This window comes from Ovis canadensis, chromosome 2 (genome assembly GCF_042477335.2).
Source record: "Ovis canadensis isolate MfBH-ARS-UI-01 breed Bighorn chromosome 2, ARS-UI_OviCan_v2, whole genome shotgun sequence".
Lineage (NCBI taxonomy): Eukaryota > Metazoa > Chordata > Mammalia > Artiodactyla > Bovidae > Ovis > Ovis canadensis.
The window spans coordinates 7,527,777-7,548,790 of record NC_091246.1 but is presented as its reverse complement, the minus strand read 5'-3'; the positions used below and the strand labels follow the sequence as shown (position 1 = coordinate 7,548,790).

General features: G+C 47.2%; 1 protein-coding gene across 1 annotated transcript in view; it reads left to right on the top strand.

Annotated features, from left to right (window-relative positions):
- PAPPA (pappalysin 1) overlaps positions 1 to 21,014 on the top strand; it is a 262,349-nt gene that overhangs the window by 142,175 nt on the left and 99,160 nt on the right. The window contains exon 10 of the mRNA XM_069573842.1: positions 8,376 to 8,569. Coding sequence (XP_069429943.1) covers positions 8,376 to 8,569 — 194 coding nt within the window. The remainder of the gene's footprint in view (positions 1 to 8,375; positions 8,570 to 21,014) is intronic.

Genomic DNA, 21,014 nt, shown 5'->3' with positions numbered 1-21,014 from the left:
TATCTAAAGAGATGTTTGAGTCATTGGTGCATCAATCGTTTACGTTTTTATTTAAATATTGGGACTAGATGAGACAATGTAGACAGATAGGAAAAGGGAGCCCAAGACCTTGCCCTGAAAACTGGCAGCATTTAGCGGAGGAAAGCAGAGGTAGCAGATGAGTCTGTGTGGGAAGGTCTGACAGCTAGAGGGGGACTAGGATGCATGTTGTCATGGAATCCAGGAGAAATGCTTTGGGAAGGAAGGAATGGATGACTTCTTCATGTTTCAGGACTGTTGGATATTGTAGTTGGTTTTGGCAACATTGAGTCAGTGGTGATCTTGACAAGACCATTTTCTGTGTGTGTATGTATGTGTGTGTGTGTGTGTGTGTGTGTGTGTGTGTGAGTGAGGTGAGTTCAGAAGCCAGATGGGAGAGAACTGAAGAGTGAATTATCAGAGAGAAAGTGGAAGATGCAAGTTTAGATAGTCCTAGGTCAATTTCATTATGAATCATGGGAAGGGAAATGTGACCAAAAGCGGGGGGGGTATTTAAAGAAAAAAATTTTTTTATGTACATTGCTTACTTTTTTAATTAAAAATTTGCCTAGGCAATATCCTGCTTTGCTGGTTTGGAAATAGAGAATCATAACTCAGGGAACAGAGTGAAATAGTTTTTGCTGGACAGCAGTGATGCGGAAGCATGACAGATGAGGCTTCATGGACCTGAAGATATTAGGATTAGACCTTGACAGGAGACTTGTAGGCAGGGACTAGCCTTTCATGCTAAGGAGATAAGATGGGAGTGGGCAGCTCTGAGGTGTGCGTTCTGGAGAGGAGCTCTATGCTTTTAGAGTAGAGGTGAGGTTGGAAACGAGAGCAGATGGGGAGGTTGGAGCTGGATGACAAAAGGGCTTGAGCACTAGATGGGGAGGCTCAGATTTTGCAGGAGTCAATTGGGAATTTCAAACTGGACCAGCTTTACATTCCAGATGAATCACTGTAGGCTGCTTTGTGAGAAGGTGTTGGAGTGAGGAGGACGCGAAGCCACGGTGAGAGGGTCGTAAGTGGTGAGTGGTTCCCTGGAAGATGCTCTCTGTGACCGTGGAGGCGGAGTGATCGTGGGAGACCCCACCCAGATTCGCTCTTCTCCTGCTAGTGCTTGAGATTGGCTCAGTGGTGCCTGGCAGGGAAATGCAGAAAGGGATTTCTGGCCTACTTTGGCAGATGGCCAACCCTGAAAGGAACGAGAAACCCACTTAAGCTCCTCAGAGTCAGTAGACCTAATCGGCATCTGAAGCTTATTAGCGGGTTCATGGTTCTTTAGAAGCCCTTCACCACCCTGACTTTTGTACTCCGAACAGCCTGATCTGGTGGTGGAAGTTAAGAAAAAACCTAGGTTTGAATAGAATGAAGTGAGGTCAGTGATGTGGGTTTGACTTGAAGTCTTTAAAATATAGGCAATGTAAAGTCCAGATATTTTTGTTCCAGAGGAAACATTTGCCAGGATAGCCACCAGACCATCGCAAGCTTCCCCTTTATAAACCTTTGGGGGTTAATTACTCCATCCAGTTTCCTCCATTCCAAGAAGATATTATTTGGACACAAAGATTGTGCATTTTTTGGTCTCTTTTTGTTGTTGTTTGGATGAACTGTTATGTGGCATGAAGCTTGTTGTGGTTGGACCCATCCCTAAACAAACAGCTGAACTTAAAAAAGAAAATAATATTTTTTCTGAAAAAAATAGTCATCATTGGACTGACAGAGAATATCCTGATGCCAATCCTGTTTCCTCAGCTGGAAATGGAAACAGATGCTAATTTCTCAAAAGTTGACCCATCTTCAGACATGGGAACTTGAGAAAGACGGGTAAATCTACCCATCATTTGGAAGGCAGGCCACCAAAAAAGGTGTGCGTTCAAATCCCTGTGTCTTCATTGAGACCTAAGTCAAATCTGTCATCCGTCTCCTATTGCTTGTAACTCTCATTTCTCCATCTGCAGGTAGTTTTTGGTTTTGTTTTGTTTTGTTTTGTTTTTTTCCCTTATTGGACTTTTGACTTAGTAATCCCAATAGCTTCAGGCTTACTAAGCCAGTACCAGGGGCTATTGTGAAAACAGAAACCAGAGATTCTCAAAAGTGATAGTGAACTTGGATAAAGATACCCTTTGGATGCCATAATTATATAGTGAAAACTTGATATAATAAGGCAGCATGGCACAGTAGAAAAGGAATTGTATTATGGGCTTAAGAACTAATGTTCTAGTCTTCTATCTCCCAGAAACTTTGTCTGAAGCCTTCAGAAAATGACTTCAACTTTATGAGCCTCGGTTTTCCCATACATAAAATGAAATAATTGCTTTCGGCTCCACAGTCATCAGCATCATGATCACCATGATCAGAGGCCATTTTTCAATCACGTTTTATGCTTTAAGTGCTTTCCTTGTGTTTACCACTAGTCTGTAAGTTTTGTGGGGATCTCAAGGAGTCTACTGATCTAATAAATTACCAAAGTTTCTAATCAAGCTAAGTTAATTAACATTCTCCAGCTGGATTGAAATAGTTCTGGTCTAAGTAATTATTCTCTTTTTCCTTAGGTTATTACTTCCCCCACCCTTTTTTGTTTGTTTTAGTTGACTTTGTTTCTGGCTATTTAAATTGAAAATAGCCCATACGCTCTCTTCAATCATTTCTATTCCTGGAGATGCCCTAGGATCTAGGGCTGTGTAAATAAAAAGTAGACATTTCAGAAATTTGAGCAAACTCTGGGAGATAGTGAAGGACAAGGGAGCCTGGCACGCTGCAGTCCATGGGATCGAAAAGAGTAGGACACGACTTAGTGACTGGATACCAAATTTCTAATTAAGAAGACTTCTCCAACCCCTACCTCACCCCAGTATCATCATGGTTAAGAATAAGCCCTGTGCCTTTAAGACTTGCATCACTTTCCATTGGTGTCCATTATGCTGTTTGAGTATACCCAGCACTTTGTCGAGGCAGTCTAAAAGGTAATCTTGTTTTCCTTTTCCATATGGGGAAACTGAGGCACGGGGAGGTGAAATACCAAGCCCATGTTCACCCAGGAATCAGGGACAGATAAGGAGCTTAAATCCAGGGTTTCTGACTTCAAGGATGAGAGCTTTTAACAATAGTTCAGATAACAGCCTTTGCTTATACTTAAAAGTAAATTTGTCTCATTTCTCTGAGACCTGGCTTGTTAAGGTTTCCATTAGGTATGACAGTTCCTGCTTATCTTAAATAGTGTCCTTCAGACATGCTTCAGGGGAACAGAGGCAAGGGAGTTCATCTTGATGCTCCAGACTGATGGGAATTGAAAATTAAGTCAGTGAGAAGCAGCATCAGCTGTGTCTGTCCACTTACAGAGCGTCCATCTGTGGGCTCCTGGAGCTGAGCTCACCCCTGTCAACTGAAAACTCAGCCAGGGAAGAGAGACTTGGCTGTGTCTCCCCCGCTACATCAAGTCTCCTAGCTGGCTAGAGCAGATTCCTAAGTCTGTCACTACGTGAAAGGAAGGGAATCTGAAGTGGAGAGTTGCCTGGTGTCACAGGAAGATGGGGTGAGATGGAGTAATCAGACTGCCCACTGGAATTCCACTGTAAGCAAGTCACTCTCCCATCCCTTCACCCCGAGACCCAGTCGAAAGAAACGCTTCACAGTGCACAGAGCCTCAACTATATTGGGACAAGAATATGTGCATTGAGGGTACTGAATTTTCCTCATTCATTCATTCATCTAGCCAGTATTTGTTTTCAGAATACCCCTCCCGATGGGATGTATTATCACCAATGCCACGTAGCTACTACTGGAGAAGACAGAGGGGCAGGGCGATCATTTGACCTTGGTATTGACTTCAAACTCTTTTTCCCTGCAACCTGCTCAGCTCCCCGCAGAAAGCATTCAAGAAGCACTGAGGAAATTGGGGTCATGAAAGCAGGAAGGCGGGTTTTGTTTGATTGTTTTGTTGCTGCCTTTGTTTTTCCTGGCCCACACATTTGTATTCCATTCCTCACCCCGCTTTCTTCGGCACTGGGGGCATGGGAGTAGAGAGGGAGAGAGAATTCCCTAGATGAAGACTGGCGGACGCAGCTGAAGGGCCCCTGGGATGCTCGTAGCAAGAGAAACTGCATAGCAGAGTGCAGGGATGTTATTCAAAAAAAGGGACTCTCAGTAGCTTTGTCAGCAGAATCTTGAGGGGGAAAACAAGTCCCTTTCTCTCTCCCCTCCTCCTTCCCCCGTCCCTCCCTCTCCCCCATCTCTCAGTCTCTCTTCCTCCCAGCTTTAGCCTCATTTCCTCTCTCTCTTTTAAGGCTCCCTCTGCCTATCTATCTACTATCCTGCTAGGAACCACTGCCTATCTAAGTGCATATTGCCCTACCTGTGTCTGCCTCTGCCTCTCCTCCAGAGCCTGCAGGACGCACTAGCTCTAAGCAGACAGACAGATTGAGGTCTTCCACATAGTCAGGAAGGAACCAGCCTTCATAAGAACTCAACTCTAGCTCCAATTTCTGCCACGGTGCAGTCTTTTTGAGGAAATAAATCAGTGTACCCTAGAAAGCAGATCATATGCAATCTTCCCATCATAATCTCACCCTATTTGTCTTCATATTCGAGGAGAAGGGAGGTGGTACCAAGAGTCAGACAACCTCATGACGTTATGCTCAAGGGGGTGTGCCTTCTGATCCTGTAGATGAGATGTGCAGGGGAAGATCTCTCTGCTTGATATAGAAAGTCCAGGCTCCTGCTTCTAGGCCTCCACCAACTGGCTCTATTGTCTGGAGGCAAATACATGCCTTGCCTCTTTGCTCCTACGGTTTTTAGTTTTCCATTCAATAAAATGGGGGAAGGGTCTGGGATGGTACACCTCATCACATGAAACCATTGCAACAACACTGGATAGATATTATTGTCTATTCTTTTTGAAGTTCAGAGAGCTTAGGTTATTTAAGCCCTATGGCACTTGTGTGTGGCAGGATTAGCACTTGAAGCTAGCTTCGTTGTTGTTCAATCGCAAAGTCATGTCCGACTCTTTGTGACCCCATAGACTGCAGCACGCCAAGTTTCCCTGTCCTTCACTATCTCCCAGAGATGCCTCAGACTCATGTCTATTGAGTTGAAGATGCCATCCAACCATCTCATCCTCTGTCACCTCCTTTTGCTCTTGCCTTCAATCTTTTCCTAGCATCAGGGTCTTTTCCAGTGAGTAGGCTCTTCACATCAGGTGGCCAAAGTATTGGAGCTTCAGTATCAATTCTTCCAATATATTCAGAGTTGATTTCCTTCAGGATTGACTAGTTTGATGTCCTTGCTGGCAAGGGACTCTCAAGAGTCTTGAACCTGGCTTTGCCTGATGCCCAAAACCTATGCCCTATGCAGTTCCCTTAATTGGGAGGAAAGTCTGGACGGATGACTTGCTACTCTCAGATCAGGGTGAGTTTTATTATTTGTGAGTTGGCCACATTGACCAAGAAGTTGGAGCTACTGAGAAGTGCTGAGCCTGTATTCTTTCTGTACTTGAACTGCCAGGCATGCTACTGGTCACTGGAGTCCTCAGCTGGCTTAAACTCATCCTTAAATAACTGAATTATAATGGATTGATTTATTCTGGCTCTTTTGATAGTATTTCACTATGTAAACTGTTTGCAGAAATAAACAAGGGATTTTGGAGCTTGGAAGGGGCTCAACATTCTGCTGCCCCTGAATTCAATGATTCCTTTTTTCAGATAGTCAGCATCACAGAAATTCAAGTCCTAGTTCTACTTGACCCAGGCTCTTTCCATTTGAAGGAATGCCTCTTGAAAGTGTTTCAAATGAATACTGATTTTACAAGCTGATTCAATTCAGCCACTTAGGAATAAATTAAACCCTTACGAGAAGAGTATTTTTTTCTCTTGACCATTATTTTAAGATATACACTGTGTGTTTATGTCCATTTCTTATTAAAGTTGTATGGCTATCTTGAGAGGTTGTCCTTGCTGGTTTCTGTACTACAGATAGGAAGCCAGAGGGTGAGAAGTGAAGCTGATTGTGCAAAGTTACATACCTAACATGAGTTTCCCTGGTGGCTCAGACAGCAAAGAATTTGCTTGTAGTGCAGGAGAACTGGGTTCGATCCCTGGGTTGGGAAGATCCCCCAGAGAAGGGAATAGCAGCCCATTCCAGTATTCTTGCCTGAGAAATCCCATGGACAGAGGAAACTGGCAGGCCGCCGTCTATGGAGTAAGGAAGAGTCGGACACAGCTGAGCAACACGCACACACACACCCCTCCTGAGTATGAGGGGCGGAAAGCAAACCCTGGTTTTAAATGAGGCTTCACTCTCTATTCTTTCAGAGTGAGCCAAGGAAGAATGTTCTAGACCAAGCGGCATTCTCAGGGTGACCGTAAGCTCTGTGATATCTAGATTTTCTCAGGAGAGGTGCCTCTTGCCTGGGCAGAATTTAGGCTAACATTCTCTCCCACTCTCCCAGTGCGCTGTTTGAAGGAGCTGCTACATGAAAATGTGATGTCAGTAGAGCGGGATGAGTATTAAGATGGTGAAGTGAAGTGAAAGTCGCTCAGTCGTGTCCAACTTTTTGCGATCCCATGGACTGTAAAGTCTATGGAGCTCTCAAGGCCAGAATACTAGAGTGGGTAGCCTTTCCCTTCGCCAGGGGATCTTCCCAACCCAGGGATAAACCCAGGTGTCCCACGTTGCAGGCAGATTCAGACTAATTGCAGGCAGATTATGATGGGGATCTTTGTAAAATAGGAATCCACACAGGAGGAAGTACTTAGCTTTCCTAGAGGAACTGGGAAGGTGTACCTGGCAAGAGGATTGCTTTTGGACAGCTACCTCCAGATTTCTCCTTGTGTTATTCTATTCTGAAACACCAAGAAGCAGGTACTGTATAGGTCCTACCTGCTTAGAAGGCATCCAGCTATACATGTATATGTATAGCTGTTCACCTGAAACTATCACAACACTGTTAATCGACTATGTTGTTGTTCAGTTGTTAGCTCACGTCTGACTCTGTGATCCTATGGACTGCAGTGCACCAGGCTTCCCTGTCCTTCGCTATCTCCCAGAGTTTGCTCAAACTCACATCCATTGAGTCGGTGATGCCATCCAACTACCTCATTCTCTGTCATCCCCTTCTCCTCCTGCCCTCAATCTTTCCCAGCATCAGGGTCTTTTCCACTGGATTGACTATAGCCCAATAAAAGTTAAAAGTTAAAAAAAAAATTTTAAAAAGAAGGCATCCAGCTAACTCTGTTTCCCTTGAGTTTTGTTCTTGCAGCTCAGTGAGAGTCATTGCAGCCAGCTGCAGCTTTAAACTGTCCCAAGCAGAACTCCTGGCTGTGATTTGAGTTACATAGGAGCTTGAGAACTCACTTGGCCTTTAACTGAAATACCTAAGATATCCAGCAAATATCTAGAAGATAGCACCTTAGACAGGAAGGGCTCCTGGAGTTTCAGCAGTTTCACCCCCTTCACTGATGACTGAGCCCAGAGGAGGGAAAGAGATTTGTCTAAAGGAACAGAGCAATTCAGTTACAGACCTGGGGCTGATGCCAGAGGCTCTCATATAACAGTTCACTCTATGTCAGCCTGTAATCCTATTTACAGTTAAATAGTCAAAATAGTCAGTTTAAGACTACGAAGTGCTGCGGTGGCAGATAATGTACCTAGAACTTGGACAGTGAAAGCCCGAGTTTAAAATCAGGATCCGGCATGAACACATTTCATGACTTTGGGCAAGTTATTTAAGACATGCAGGATTGCAGTTTCCCAATGTAGAAAACTAAACCAATAATATCTTTCTCACAAAGGTACTGTGGGGCTCACAAGAGGTATGAAGGTGGAAGTCTTTGTTAATGTGCATGTATGTTATGTAGTAAAAATCACATAATACAAGATCTACCCTCTTAAAATTGTAAGTGTACATACAGCTTTTTTTAATCTATGGTCACAGTATTGTCCCTCAGATCGCTAAAACTTATTCATCTTGCATAACAAAGCTTTATACCGTTTGAACAGTAGATTTGAAATCTCAGCCCCCCTCCTTCCAGGCCCTGGCAGTTGCCATTCTACTCTCTCCTTCTGTGAGTTTGCTTTATATGCATCATGTAAGTGGAATCGTACAGTGTTTCTCCTTCGTGTAATGTCCTCCAGATTCACCAGAGTTGCCTCCTATGGCAAGATCTCCATTGTAAATAACAGTCAGTGGTGACCATCAGTGACTCACAGCCTGAGTAACAACAGTCAGTGGTGACCATCAGTGGTGGGCTTGACTGTGCTGATGATTCTGTGTATCTGATTCCATAACTGCTGGTGGCAGCCAGGGCCAAAGAACAAACACTGATCTGTTCTGTCCCTTCTGTGTCTGTCTCCCGCAGATGAACCCAGCCGGTGCTATTTCCATGATGGTGATGGGGTATGTGAAGAGTTTGAACAAAAAACCAGCATCAAGGACTGTGGTGTCTACACGCCCCAAGGGTTCCTGGATCAGTGGGCATCCAATGCTACAGTGTCCCACCAAGATCAGCAGTGCCCAGGCTGGGTCATCATCGGCCAACCAGCAGCGTCCCAGGTAAGTGCCCAGCCGTGCATGACATTTCCTGCAGACATTCCAAATCGCTGCTCTGCCCCTCAAGCTTGCCCATCACAAGGGCAGTGTCACTGGACATGGCCACTTGACCATACCTCCGTTGTGGTTCAATCGCTAGGTTGTGTCTGACTCTTTCAATCCCATGGACTACAGCACTCCAGACTTCCCTGACTTTCGCTATCTCCCAAAGTTTGTTTGAATTCGTATCCATTGAGTCCATGATACTATCCAACCATCTCATCCTCTGTCATCCTCTGTTGCCCTCTTCTCCTTTTGCCTTCAATCTTTCCCAGCATCAGGGTCTTTTCCAATGAGTCAGCTCATTGCATCAGGTGGCCAAAGTGTTGGTGCTTCAGCATCAGTCCTTCCAATGGATATTCAGGGTTGGTTTCCTTTAGGAAGGACTGATTTGATCTCCTAGAAAGCTTTGACAAACCTGGACAGCACATGATAATCTCTAGGTCCATCCGTTTCGCCGCCAATAGCCAAAGGTCATTCTGAGGTCTCATGAGACTTGTTTGTCAGCAATTGAATTTGGAGTTTTTAAGGGCAAGAAACGTTAGCATAGCAGGGGTAATGACTGTCCTGTGTCTCCTACTAGAAGACATATTTGGGGTAAGCACTCCATTTTGGATATACCACTGGCCTTCAATGGGATAAGAATGAATCCTCAGGGAGAGTCTCACTTTTGACAGAGGAGGGTGTCAAGTCACGTCCTCCTCTAGCACGCTCTCCTGAATATGGCATCTCCATCATGAATGCTCTGTGTGGCTGGGGACTAGCCTTCCCACTTCTCCGGGCCCCATTTTCCCCATCTTTAAATTAGAGAGTAGTTGAACTGGATGATCTCCAAGGACCTTCCCAACACTCAAAAGCTGTGACTCATTCCTCATTCCCGAATGCACTATTTATGTCCCAGGGTTCTTCCCCAAGGGACTATCAGCTTAGTTGAGGGAGCGAGAGCACTGGGGCCACCAGAGCTTCTGTGATTCTAGGGATGGTCCTGCTGTCCCCAGAGTCCCCTTTCCAATTATCCTGCTCAGTGTGCACCTGCCTTCTTCCGAGACTCCCGTTTCCCAGAGACACGCCCATGCTTCCTACTGCCCAGCCCCGCAGCCATTTCAGAGGCCGGCCTCCCACCTGGCCTTGCAGGAGAGCCATTATTTCTCCCCATTCTTCTCCAACATTGCTTCTCTGACTCATGGTCAGTGGAGGGCTGGGGCGAGGGTGGTGGGGCCTGGTTTCTAGATGAAAGAGACACGGGACCTTCTTCTGGGGCCCAGGGAGAATCACTGGAAGAGGGACAAAGAACCTAACCTCGCTTATAGTGTTTATTTGATCATTTGTTCACTTATCTGATTGTGTTTACCTGCATCAGATTCTTTGTGTACGCGTTTGTCTCTGTTTCTGGGGAGGATGGAAAGAAATGTAAGCGAGGGATTCCCTAATGTTGTCCTGTGCAGTGCTAGCTGGGTGCGTGAATGAATGAACCTGCCTACGCTCATTCTGCCCCATGCCGCCTCTGTACTTGCTGGGTTCATGTTGGGTGACACCCATACTCTGAACTCTAATTACCTGTTTCCATGTCTGGCTTCCCCCTTAGGCTGCTAATTTTGTGAAAAGAGTTTTAAGGTTTTATTTAGTTTGTTCCCCATCTTCAAGCACAGATGTAGATAAGATCAGGAGTTCCAGCGATGTGTGTTTAATTGATTGTAGATAAACACATACATTGCTACCTTTCTCATAAGGAGTGCCCTGCTTTAGGCTGGCTAGTGATAGAGCCAGGCATTCCAGATACAACACCGCGATCCAATCTCTAGAAATGTTTTAAAAACATCGTTCAAACAAGGGTATTATTAACGCACTCAGAATCTCACGTGACCAAGTGTTGAGGTAACAGCTGTGCTTAAAAGCCACCAAAGGTTATTGCTACTAATGTGAGAAAAGGAGAGAAAGAATTTTCCAGTCTTAGCATTTGAAAAGAGACTTCGCCCAGGCAATTATTCCAGTCTGGGAAGGGGGGGGGGGGTGCTGTCAGGAATCATGGGTGATTATCTCTTCCTAAACAACAATCCAATTAAAAAAAAATCATTATAAATACTCGCTCTTCGATCTACAAAGAGGAGATGAGGAAACAAAATCATCCTATTGAATTATTCATTGTAACCAATTTTATTTTAATGAAATCGACTAGGTTCCATTACTCTGGGCTTGGACATAATCTTTGTTACAAGGAGACTTCAGCTGTAACTTAATTTGCCATAATGAGATCAGCTCACTGGAGGATACAGGGTCAGGGGTGGGGAGGTGTGTGCCGCCTGGGTGCAAGGCCGGACAAGGGGTCTGGGGGCTGGCAGAACAAAAGTCCCCCCAGTTCCCTGTCTCAAAGCAAGTGCCTGGAAGCCATTCCCATACCAACCCCATCATGCACGGGCCAACATGTGCACGCACACAGACACGACACGCACAGCCTGCATGACTGAGTCAAGCCTCTTCCTGGAGTGTAGACATGGCTCCCTTCTGACAGCAGAGAAGAGGAGGAAGTGTAACTGTGGCCGTCATCACCCTGCGCGGTGACTAGAGGAGGCTGGTGGTTAATTTTCACCCTGTCAGGGCCTCCAGGCAAGAGGTTGATGGCCTGAGAGAGGGAGTTGTGGGCTTCTTAGATGCACTGTGAGCACCTTCCCTTCCCTTAACCCAATTATACATTCCTCCTCCACTTTCCTCCTCCTCTCTCTCTCTCTGTCTCTTACACACACACAGACAGGCACGCACACGCGAGCATCCTACAGGAACAGGCCGGGCAGATGCAGGAGCCCAGGCCTTGCAGATGCAGCGATCCCGAAGCACAGGGAAGAGAGTGGGGAGGGAACCAGCTGTGTCGAGGTCCACCAGCCATGAATCTGGGCCCTCATACATGCTTCATAACCAACCCCCTCGCCATTCTTCAAGGGAAGAATTACTACTTACCTTGTAGAAACTGAGACGTGGAGTGGTTTCCGCAAGGTCGCACAGCCCGTGATGGGAAATTTAGGATGGAAAGTTTCTCCTGGAAGGCGACACTGGGAGTGTGGGAATGTGTGGTCTTGTTCAGGAGCTGGGAGTAGCCGGGTTCCTGAAAAATGTCACTGCGGATCAGGTGGAAAGAGCCATGGATGGATAGATCTTTCGTTGGTGGTACCATGCACATTCCATGAGGTGCTTGAGGAGGAACTAAAGAGCCCCTTGACAAGGGTAAAAGAGGAGAATGAAAAAGCTGGCTGAAAACTCAACATTCAAAAAGCTTAAGATCATAGCATCTGATCTCATTAATTCATGACAAATGGAAGGGTGAAGTGGAAACAGTGACTGATTTTATTTTCTTGGGCTCCGAAAATCACTGCAGACAGTGACTTCAGCCATGAAATGAAAGATGTATGCTCCTTGGGAGGAAAGCTATGACAAACCTAGATAGCAGATTACAAAGCAGAGAAACCACTTTGCTGACAAAGGTCTGTCTAGTCAAAGCTATGGTTTTTCCAGTAGTTTTGTACGTATGTGAGAGTTGGACCATCAGGAAGTCTGAGCACCGAAGAATTGATGCTTTCAAACCATGGTGCTGGAGAAAACTCTTGAGAGTCTCTTGGTTGGCAGGGAAATCAAACCAGTCAATCCTGAAGGAAATCAACCCTGAGTATTCGTTGGAAGGACTGATGCTGAAGCTGAAGCTCCGATTCTTTGGCCGCCTGATGCGAAGAGCCGACTCATTAGAAAAGACCCTGATGCTGGGAAAGACTGAGGGCAGGAGGAGAAGGGGGCAATGGAGGATGAGATGGTTGGATGGCATCACCACCTCAATGGACATGAGTTTCAGCAAACTCCAGGAGGTTGTGAAGGACAGGGAAGCCTGGTGTGCTACAGTCCATGGGGTCACAAAGAGTCAGACACAACTTAGCTGATGAACAGCGACAGCAACAATCTTCCAGGCGCTGCTCACAGCTTGAGCTCAGGCTGCTCCCACTCTGTCTAGGCGTCCCTGTTGCTGGTACCCTGGTGTTCACTGGAACACTCTGTCCACTTGGAGAGCGATGAAATGACCACAGTGATGTCCGTTTCTTCTTTATAAGTCAGTATTGTCCTAGTCTCTGTATTTCCCCTGATGCTGCAAAAATGATAAATGCAGGTGTTTATTGGAGTTATGTCCCTGGTTCTGTGCTGGAGCCCATGGAAGAAACCAAAGAAGAAGGAGACCCAAACTTGACCTTGTGAATGTGTAAGACCATAATGTGAGGATGCTCTCGAGAGGCATAGCCCTGTCGGAGTCAGCAGGCAGGCTGTCACTGTGGCTACTGCGGAGATCCCACCCTCTCTGTGCTAGATGAGTCTAGAAAATGATTAAAATTTTCGTTTCCATTTTTGCGTGAACCCTCCACTTCTCAAAGTCCCCGGTCTTGCTTGTCCATCCCCCTCAAACAAGATGCCCAAATTTGGTTAGCACTGATGCTGGGAGGGATGGGGGCAGGAGGAGAAGGGGACGACAGAGGATGAGATGGCTGGATGGCATCACTGACTCGATGGACATGAGTCTGAGTGAACTCCGGGAGTTGGTGATGGACAGGGAGGCCCGGCATGCTGCGATTCATGTTGTCGCAAAGAGTCGGACACGACTGAGCAACTGAACTGAGCTGAACTGAAGTTCCTCCGCCTGAACATTGAGTCTTATATCCAAATGTTATCAGAAGCATCAAACCTCCCTGGCTGTGTGCATCGGGCTGAACATCCTATAATAAGAGACATTCTTGGGATGTTTTGGCCGTGCACCTTCCCGGCCCTGCTGGAATTCAAGAGGTCCCTGAGACAGAACAAAAATGGAACAGATTGAAAGTACAGAGTTATCTCTCTTCTGGGAAACTCAGCACAGCTTGGTTTAAGTGTTTGCAAAGATCCCGTCTTGTTCTCATTTGGTCTCCAGGTCTCACATTTCTCTGTGCTTTACACCACAGGCTGCCAAAGAGAGCTGCAGAGATTCCTTCATCCTGCCCCCCACCCCGCCCCTGACTGCATTTCTTCCCAAGCCAGGTTCCTCCTGTCCAAACAGTCCCCTTCCTCCTCCCGCACAGGAGGTGGTGGAGATGCAAAGGCTATCGGAATGCGCAGTGCTCTCCCAGGGATTATGGACCTGCAGTCAACCAACCAATTTATTTGGTTGATCCTTTGAGGGTAACATTTAAACTAAGCATTTCCAGGGCTGTAGTTTCAGAGCCAAAATAAAGACAACCTTGCTTAGAACAAACGCTATCCGCAATGAGAAGGAGTGCCTGTGATGCAGTAAGCTGCCATCACAAGGCACTCAGGCTGAGCTGGTGGTCACACAGGAAGCCCTGGGCATCTCGCCTTTCTTTGTGACTGATTCTGACTTTGCATCCGCTGACCCATGATTAGACATATCAATCCTTTGCCACCTCACTGAGAATCGCTAGTACCTGTTCCTTGGCATATCCAGAACATGGTGTGCCTCTATTAAAATACAAATCATAATTTGTCGTGATGGATTTGTTGACTTATGCATTTGACTAAATGGGCAAATGAAGGGGTCCTGCCCTGAGGAATGTAAGCAGGTAGAAAACACAGACATCCGTGGGGTCAAGTGGAAGTCGTGCAAAGGTGGCCCTGCCTGCATAGCTTTTCTTTTTATTTGGGAATTTTGAGCCAGTTATTCCTCCAGGAACCTCAGTTTTCTCTTCTGGAAAGAGAGAATGGTGGCATCGATTTGGTGGGGATTAAGGTAGTGAATGCAGAGAAAAAGCTTAGCACTGTTTGTCATGGTGGTGGTTTTGTTCGTTTCCCATGTATCGGGTAGTGCGTGTTAATTCCGTCTTCGGTTCGTGTCAGGCCTCCTCTCTGCACCCTCATTCTAGTCAGCCACACAGCACAGAAGCTTAGTCAGTGTTTGGTTGGGTGAATAAGCACCGTTGCATTAACAAATGTTTCCTGCACACTCGGGGCTAGAGCAGGCACTTTGCGAAACTCCGGAGAAGCGCTGGTCCTTTTGTAGCCCTCACAGTGCTCACTATTCCATGGGAGGGGTGTGTCCAGCTAGAAATAGCAGCCAAGACCCAAGAGTCTGAGATTCAGAGGGAGTTTCCCTGAGGAAGAAACCGCACTGCTATCAGCTTACTCAGCCAGCAGGGATGAAAGCCAGCATGTAGGGATGGAAAAGTCCTTTGCCCACTTTCAGAAGGTCCTGGACAAATTATAAAAATAATATTTTCCAAGTTCAGCTAGGCTCCGCATCAAATTCCTTGAATCCGACTTAAGCTACTGCAAAAGTAGGAACTGCTGCTCTCATCTGACAGATTGGGACAGTAAGGCTCTGCGAGCCGAGAGACTGACTAGTTTGGTGGGGTGCGCCCTTCTAAGAGACCGCGGCAGAACCAGGATTCAGGTCGCGGGGTTCGTCACAGGAGCCTGGGTGCAGGACAAGTCAGCTCATGCCCGCTTCCGTGGCTGACACAGGAGAACAGACGAGGAAGCCTGCCATTTGTGTGTTTTCTTGCCTAGCGCGCATTCTAGTTCCTCGAGGAAAGTGGGAACCCCCTCTCCAGGACCCCCAGTATGGGCCCACTATTTGTGCCATGCCACCAACATCTCTACCTAGGGGCAGTCATTCTTTCACGTTAAGTGTTGCCCGTTCTAGAAAGTCACTTAAAACACGTTTATGAAAATATGGGAGAAGCTCAGGAAATGTTTCAAGTTGCTGAACCCTGAGTGTAGATTTTTGGCTCCATGGCTAATTATTAATGGATTGTGGGAAAGAACATGAAGCAAAACACCAGCAGGACAATTGTAGATGGAAAGGGAAACTTGGCTGCGTTTGCGGGTTTGTCACGAAAGCATGTGTTCTACCTGAGAAGCCTTGAGATGCTGGTAAGGGACTTGCAAGAGATGCGCGCTCCCTGGTGCCACCGAGTTGTAGGCCCAGAATGCAGGGACCATTCATCTGCGTCTCCTGCGTCCTTGTGTCCAGAGGAAGGGAGCAGAAATCCACTGGGCTCTCTGACATAAGGACAAAAGATCTTTCCACTGGCACCTATGGTGCAGGGTAGGACGTGCTGGGACCGAGGAGTCAAGGGGAGGGTGGGTGAATATTTCCTCTGGGTGATTGCTGAGCTGTGACGGGAAGGATATCTGGGGTAGTAGAGGGGTGTTGAAAGGAAGATCATGTCAGAGAGACAGAGAGACAGGGAGACAGGCATCCAAAAAAGGTCAATAAGAAATTCAGGGGGAAATGAAAAATGAGATCCAGGGGATGTCAAGAGAGATGGGCTATGAAAATGACGTGGCAGCCGCCTTCAGATGCTTGAAATTTAGACTTCACTGTTTATTTATGGGCTGCTCGAGGTCTCAGCTGTGGCCCCCAGGATGCTGGGTCATTATTGGGACGTGCAGGATCTTTAGTTGTGCACACAAACTCGTGGAGGACCTAGCTCCCTGGCCAGGGATTGAACTCAGGCCCCCTGCCATGGGCACGTGAAGTCTTAACCACTGGACAAGGGAAGTCCCTGCACTTTATCCCAAGTGCAGTGAGGAGCTTCTCTGATGTTCTGAGCTGGGCACCAACAGATCAGATGCTTATTTGAGGATGAGGACTGACCTCTAGGAGCACCGCCTGAAAGACGGGTTTGAAGCACCTTATGAAACTCAAGTTTTGCTTCTCATCTCAGAATGAAGAGCTGCCTTCCGTGCGTGCGGGAGGCGGACGTCCTTGCCTGTGCCTCGCTTTCTCCTGCTTCCTTCTGTCCTTGCACCAGCTACTGGTATTGCACTGAAACAGCCCCATGTGGACATTTTGCCTGGATGAGCCGTTCTCTGCTGATGCTCGTATTGGCAAAGGGCTGGGGAGGGGGGCAACTGTGGGCTCAGTACCCAGTGCTGAGGCCCCTGCTGAGACGTATCCCTTCACCAGTGTGGTGAGCTCTTCTCGCTGGTGAAATGGGACAGCATCCGCTGGTGGTGGGGGAAGCGGGAGGCCAAAGGGATGCGCCAAAATGTCAGAGAGGATTCCAAGCAGTTTTCCCAAGTACCCAAGGGATCTGCTTTCTTCTGGTGGTTTCTGAATAATTTCTCAAGAGCACATGTGTGAGTCATCTAAGGAGACAAAACAGCTAGTCCTATGGTCTGTTACAGTCTGTCCCATTGGTGTGGGGCACCCCAAAATCCCTCCAGAAGACTAAAAGCCAGTTTCTGCATCAGAAAGGACCCCTTTGCCCTGGTGGTTATAACATCCTGGACTTGATATGGAAATGTGGATTGGGGGGGGCGGACTTTAAATCTATCAAATTTTTCATGACCCCAGCGAAGGTCTCCACCAGACTCTCCTCCACCCCTCTTCTTTGCTCCCTTCTTAAGTCATTTGCTGTTTCAAGCTTTATTCAAACCAATAAATGCTAGACACTATGACTGTGCCTTCCCAACTTTGAGTAATGAGAGTTTTATAGAAAAAAAATGAGGTTTAGGATCAGCTCAACCTGGCTTCTGATTCTAGGGTCACCAATTACCGACTCTGTCCCTCCAAGCAAGCCGGTTCTCCTTGCCTCTGCCCCATCTGTAAAACAGGAGTGGCAGCATTCCTATGGCAGGCGTTGGTCAAGGATGAGACAGTGGGTCCACAGATGTAGGTTTCCTTCTGCTAGCAACTTAAACCTTTTTAAAGAAGTGCTTCTTTCTGTCCATGGAGTTTTAGCAACCGAGAGATCCAATGAGGAAATATTGAGTTCTGTGTTGTTATTTTTAAAGAAACAGTCTTTAGGACTACAGAAATCTAAGCAGAGAGAGACTTTGAGAGTCTGTTGGTCTTATTTCACTTAAGATTTGGCTGTGATGAAATAACTTCCCTAAACCCCTCAATCCCTATCTGTTAGAAAGCAATTCTGATATTTGGATTTAAAACCCACTATAGTCTTATTGTGAACCTACTATGTCTCCATTCAGTTCAGTTCAGTCGTGTCCAACTCTTTGCGACCCCATGGACTGCAGCACGCTAGGCTTCCCTGTCCGTCACCAACCCCCGGAGCTTGCTCAGACTCATGTCCGTGGAGTCGGTGATGCCATCCAACCATCCCATCCTCTGCCGTCCCCTTCTCCTCCCGCCTTCAATCTTTCACTGTGTCTAGAACATCCTTTTCGGCAGGGAGTCGAGGCTGAGAGGAAGTGTTCAACCACTACCCTCAAGTCATCTGTAGTGTCCTTGGAGGACAGGGCGCTCTGACACAGGTACTTCTGAGAAGGAAAGAAAAACTTGGGCCAACCACTGTGGTGTGCAGGCACGTGGAGTTCTTCTTAGAGACACGTGCATTGACAGGGGAGGGTCAATGCAGCAGACACGCACGGGTTACCAGGAAGGTGCTTCATGGAGCAGAGAAAGCTCTTGCTTGCCAGTCGACTCCTGTCTTGCAGCCCAAGAGCAAGCCAGGCTTTGTGGTTTGGGGCAGCTTCCACTGGTTCTCTGCAGAGAGCAGACACGGCCGGGCCAGTTCACACCACAGCCCCTCCTGTGAGATCCCTAGGCCTTTGTCTTTCTTGCATCTCTCAGCCCACTCCTCTCCCATCGTGCTGTCTGTATTCTCCGCGTCGTCCCTCCCTCCTCATCCCTTCAGGACCAGGCCCCTTCCCTCCTTCCTTGCCGTCTACTCAGGCTCCCGTAAGACCCAATTCCATCCTTGTCTTTCATTTTCTCTTCTTTTTATTTTTTTAAAATTATTGTTCTTTTAAGTGGGGGCACCGGTGTTTAGCCAGCGTCGTCTTTGCTGTATAATTTAGTTTCACGTCCTGTACCCAAGAAACATGTCAAATATGTAAACAGCGTTCGCTCTCCGAGACCATAATACGCTTAGGAAGCAGCAGCCGGTTGAGCCTGCTGAGCCCGCGGCTTCGGCGGTATTGGAGTCTGCCCCCAAAACCACATGCTCGTTTCTCCAAGTCTGGAAGTAAACTTTCTCAAGCCAGGCCCAAAGGATGGGGTTCTGGGGAGAGCTGGATGTCGGTGGTGCACAGCATTTTGCTTCTAGGGGGTGTGTGTGTTCATTTGTTTGTTTTGTAACCCCCTTGCCCTCAACTCTCCACCCCAACATCCTTACTTTTAAAAAGTAACCTAGGCAGTCTAGTCTACAGAAGCCGCATGCTCTGTCTCTCAGTTGTGTCTGACTCTTTGCGACCCCATGGACTGTAGCCCGCAGGCTCCTCTGTCCATGAAATTTCTCAGGCAAGAATACTGGAGTGGATTAGTGGGTTGCCGTTTCCTTCTCCAGGGCATCTTCCCAAAGCAGGGATCAAATGTCTCTTGTGTCTCCTGCACTGGCAGGATTCTTTCCCCCCCGTGCCACCTGGGAAGCCCGTTACCTATAGAAACAGACCAAAAAGAGCTTTCTACCCTCTTCACCACCCCAGACACAGATTTTTTAAAACTCACCTAATTCTTTGGCCAGATCCATGTGCCAGGATATATTTGTAGCATGTTCATTTTTGAGGGAGAAATGGACTCAGAGAGGCACGTGACAGGTACCCATGCTGAGCGGCAAGCTTCTGTGCCAGGGTGGTCCAGCAAAGTCTTCCCTGGGGGGGCTCCTGCCCGCCCTGAGACCTTTTCCAAACTGGACCCATACATCCAGCTGGTGGAAGGGGATGCTTGCCTGAAGCCTGCATTTGTCTCCATCTTGGGAAAGAGACGTGAGTTTGGGAGAGATCTGGCCTGCTGGCAGGATACTGCTCTCAGGAACTGTGGCTACTGCCAGGGTGATGCCCAGGTCTGCAACACAGCTGCCTGGGGCAAGGGGTCTGAGAAGAGAAAAGTAATTCAGAGCCATGCAGGAAGGAGAGAAACTGACACACACTGGGGAGCTGTGGTCAGTTCATGTGCCGGGAAAGGCAGAACTGGGTCAGTGTAGAGAGCCGGCCTCCGGATCCGTTCTCTGATAGGACTTTTGGTAACAGTGGAGGTGCCTACTGCCCCTCCTGGCGCTACTGCCCCTCGCCACCTATTGTACTGAACCCTGGAGATGTGGCTCAGGGCACTAAGGAACTGAACTTCTGATGAATTTAAAATTAAATAGCCACAGGCAGACACTGAGCCCCCCTGCTGGAGCTGTTCTGGTCTAGCACGTCCTCGTGCGGCCACCTGTAGTGAGACCCAGGGCGACCATAGTCTCTTTCTGCCTCAGTCTCCTCATCTGTAAAACAGGGAGATGGACTGGCAGTTGCGAGTATTCTAGAAAATGGCACACAAAGAGCATGTGGAGCATTGCTTGGCATGTAATAACTGGGGTCTACACGGATTCACTTTGGTGATGGCATTAAATCCTTATAATCTAGTAAGAACTGTGTTCTCATTTCACAGATGGGGAAGCAAAAGAACCCTTCCTCCAAATGGTGGAACAGGAGTGAGACCAATGCTTTCAGGCTCCACAGCCCACATGCTTTCCAGCAGACACGCTTCTCCCCAGAATTTTTTTTTTTTTTTTAGAATAACCCTTCTTTTGTTCCTAAAGTGAAATATGACATACTTATCTTTTTGTGATACATCATCTTAAATCATTAAGCCTGCACATATCTTTACTGGAGGATTTTTCCTTTTGTAGTACCTTTTCCATCATTCACAATAAATATTGGTCTCAGGGATCTCTCGCTTGTGAAAGATCTCTATTTATTTATATTTATGCACTGTGTTCCCCACGGCGTATAAAATCCCAGAGTCTTAGCACGTATGGCCTTCCACGGTCTGTTTGCCTCAGCTTTTCCTCACAGCCTGTTGTCTAACAGGTTTATTAGACAGGAACCTTCCAGACAGAATGGACCCATCTGCAATCCCCAGACAGACCTTGGAGTTTCCATTTCTTCTACATGGAAACACCATCCTTCATTCATCCACCTTTAAAAAAAATTCATGTATTTTTGGCTGTGCTGGGTCTTCATTGCTCTGCACAGGCTTTCTCTAGGGCTACTCTTCATTGCGGTGTTCAGGCTGCCCATTGCAGTGTCTTCTCTGGTTGTGGAACATGGGCTCTAGAGAGGGCGGGCTTCAGTACTTGCAACGTGCAGGCTCGGTACTTACAGAACCCCAGCCCTGGGGCATGGGCTTCAGTAATTGTGGCTGGCAGTTGTGATTCACAGCACAGCTGCTCCACGGCATGTCGGATCTTCCTGGCCCAGGGGTGGAACCCGTGTCTCCCACATGGGCAGGTGATTCTCAACCTCTGGACCACCAGGGAAATCCTCTCATTTAAAGCTTAACTATCTTTCAAGGTCTGCTTTCACGTGGCGTCTCTTGACCATCCCAGCCCGTGTGGAGCCCTCACTCTCTGATACTACATAGCACTTCTGGAACCATCCGTGGCCCGGCGTAAGTGGCCTTTTATCAGTACTTTGCATCGGCCTTTGTCTATGACTTTCCATA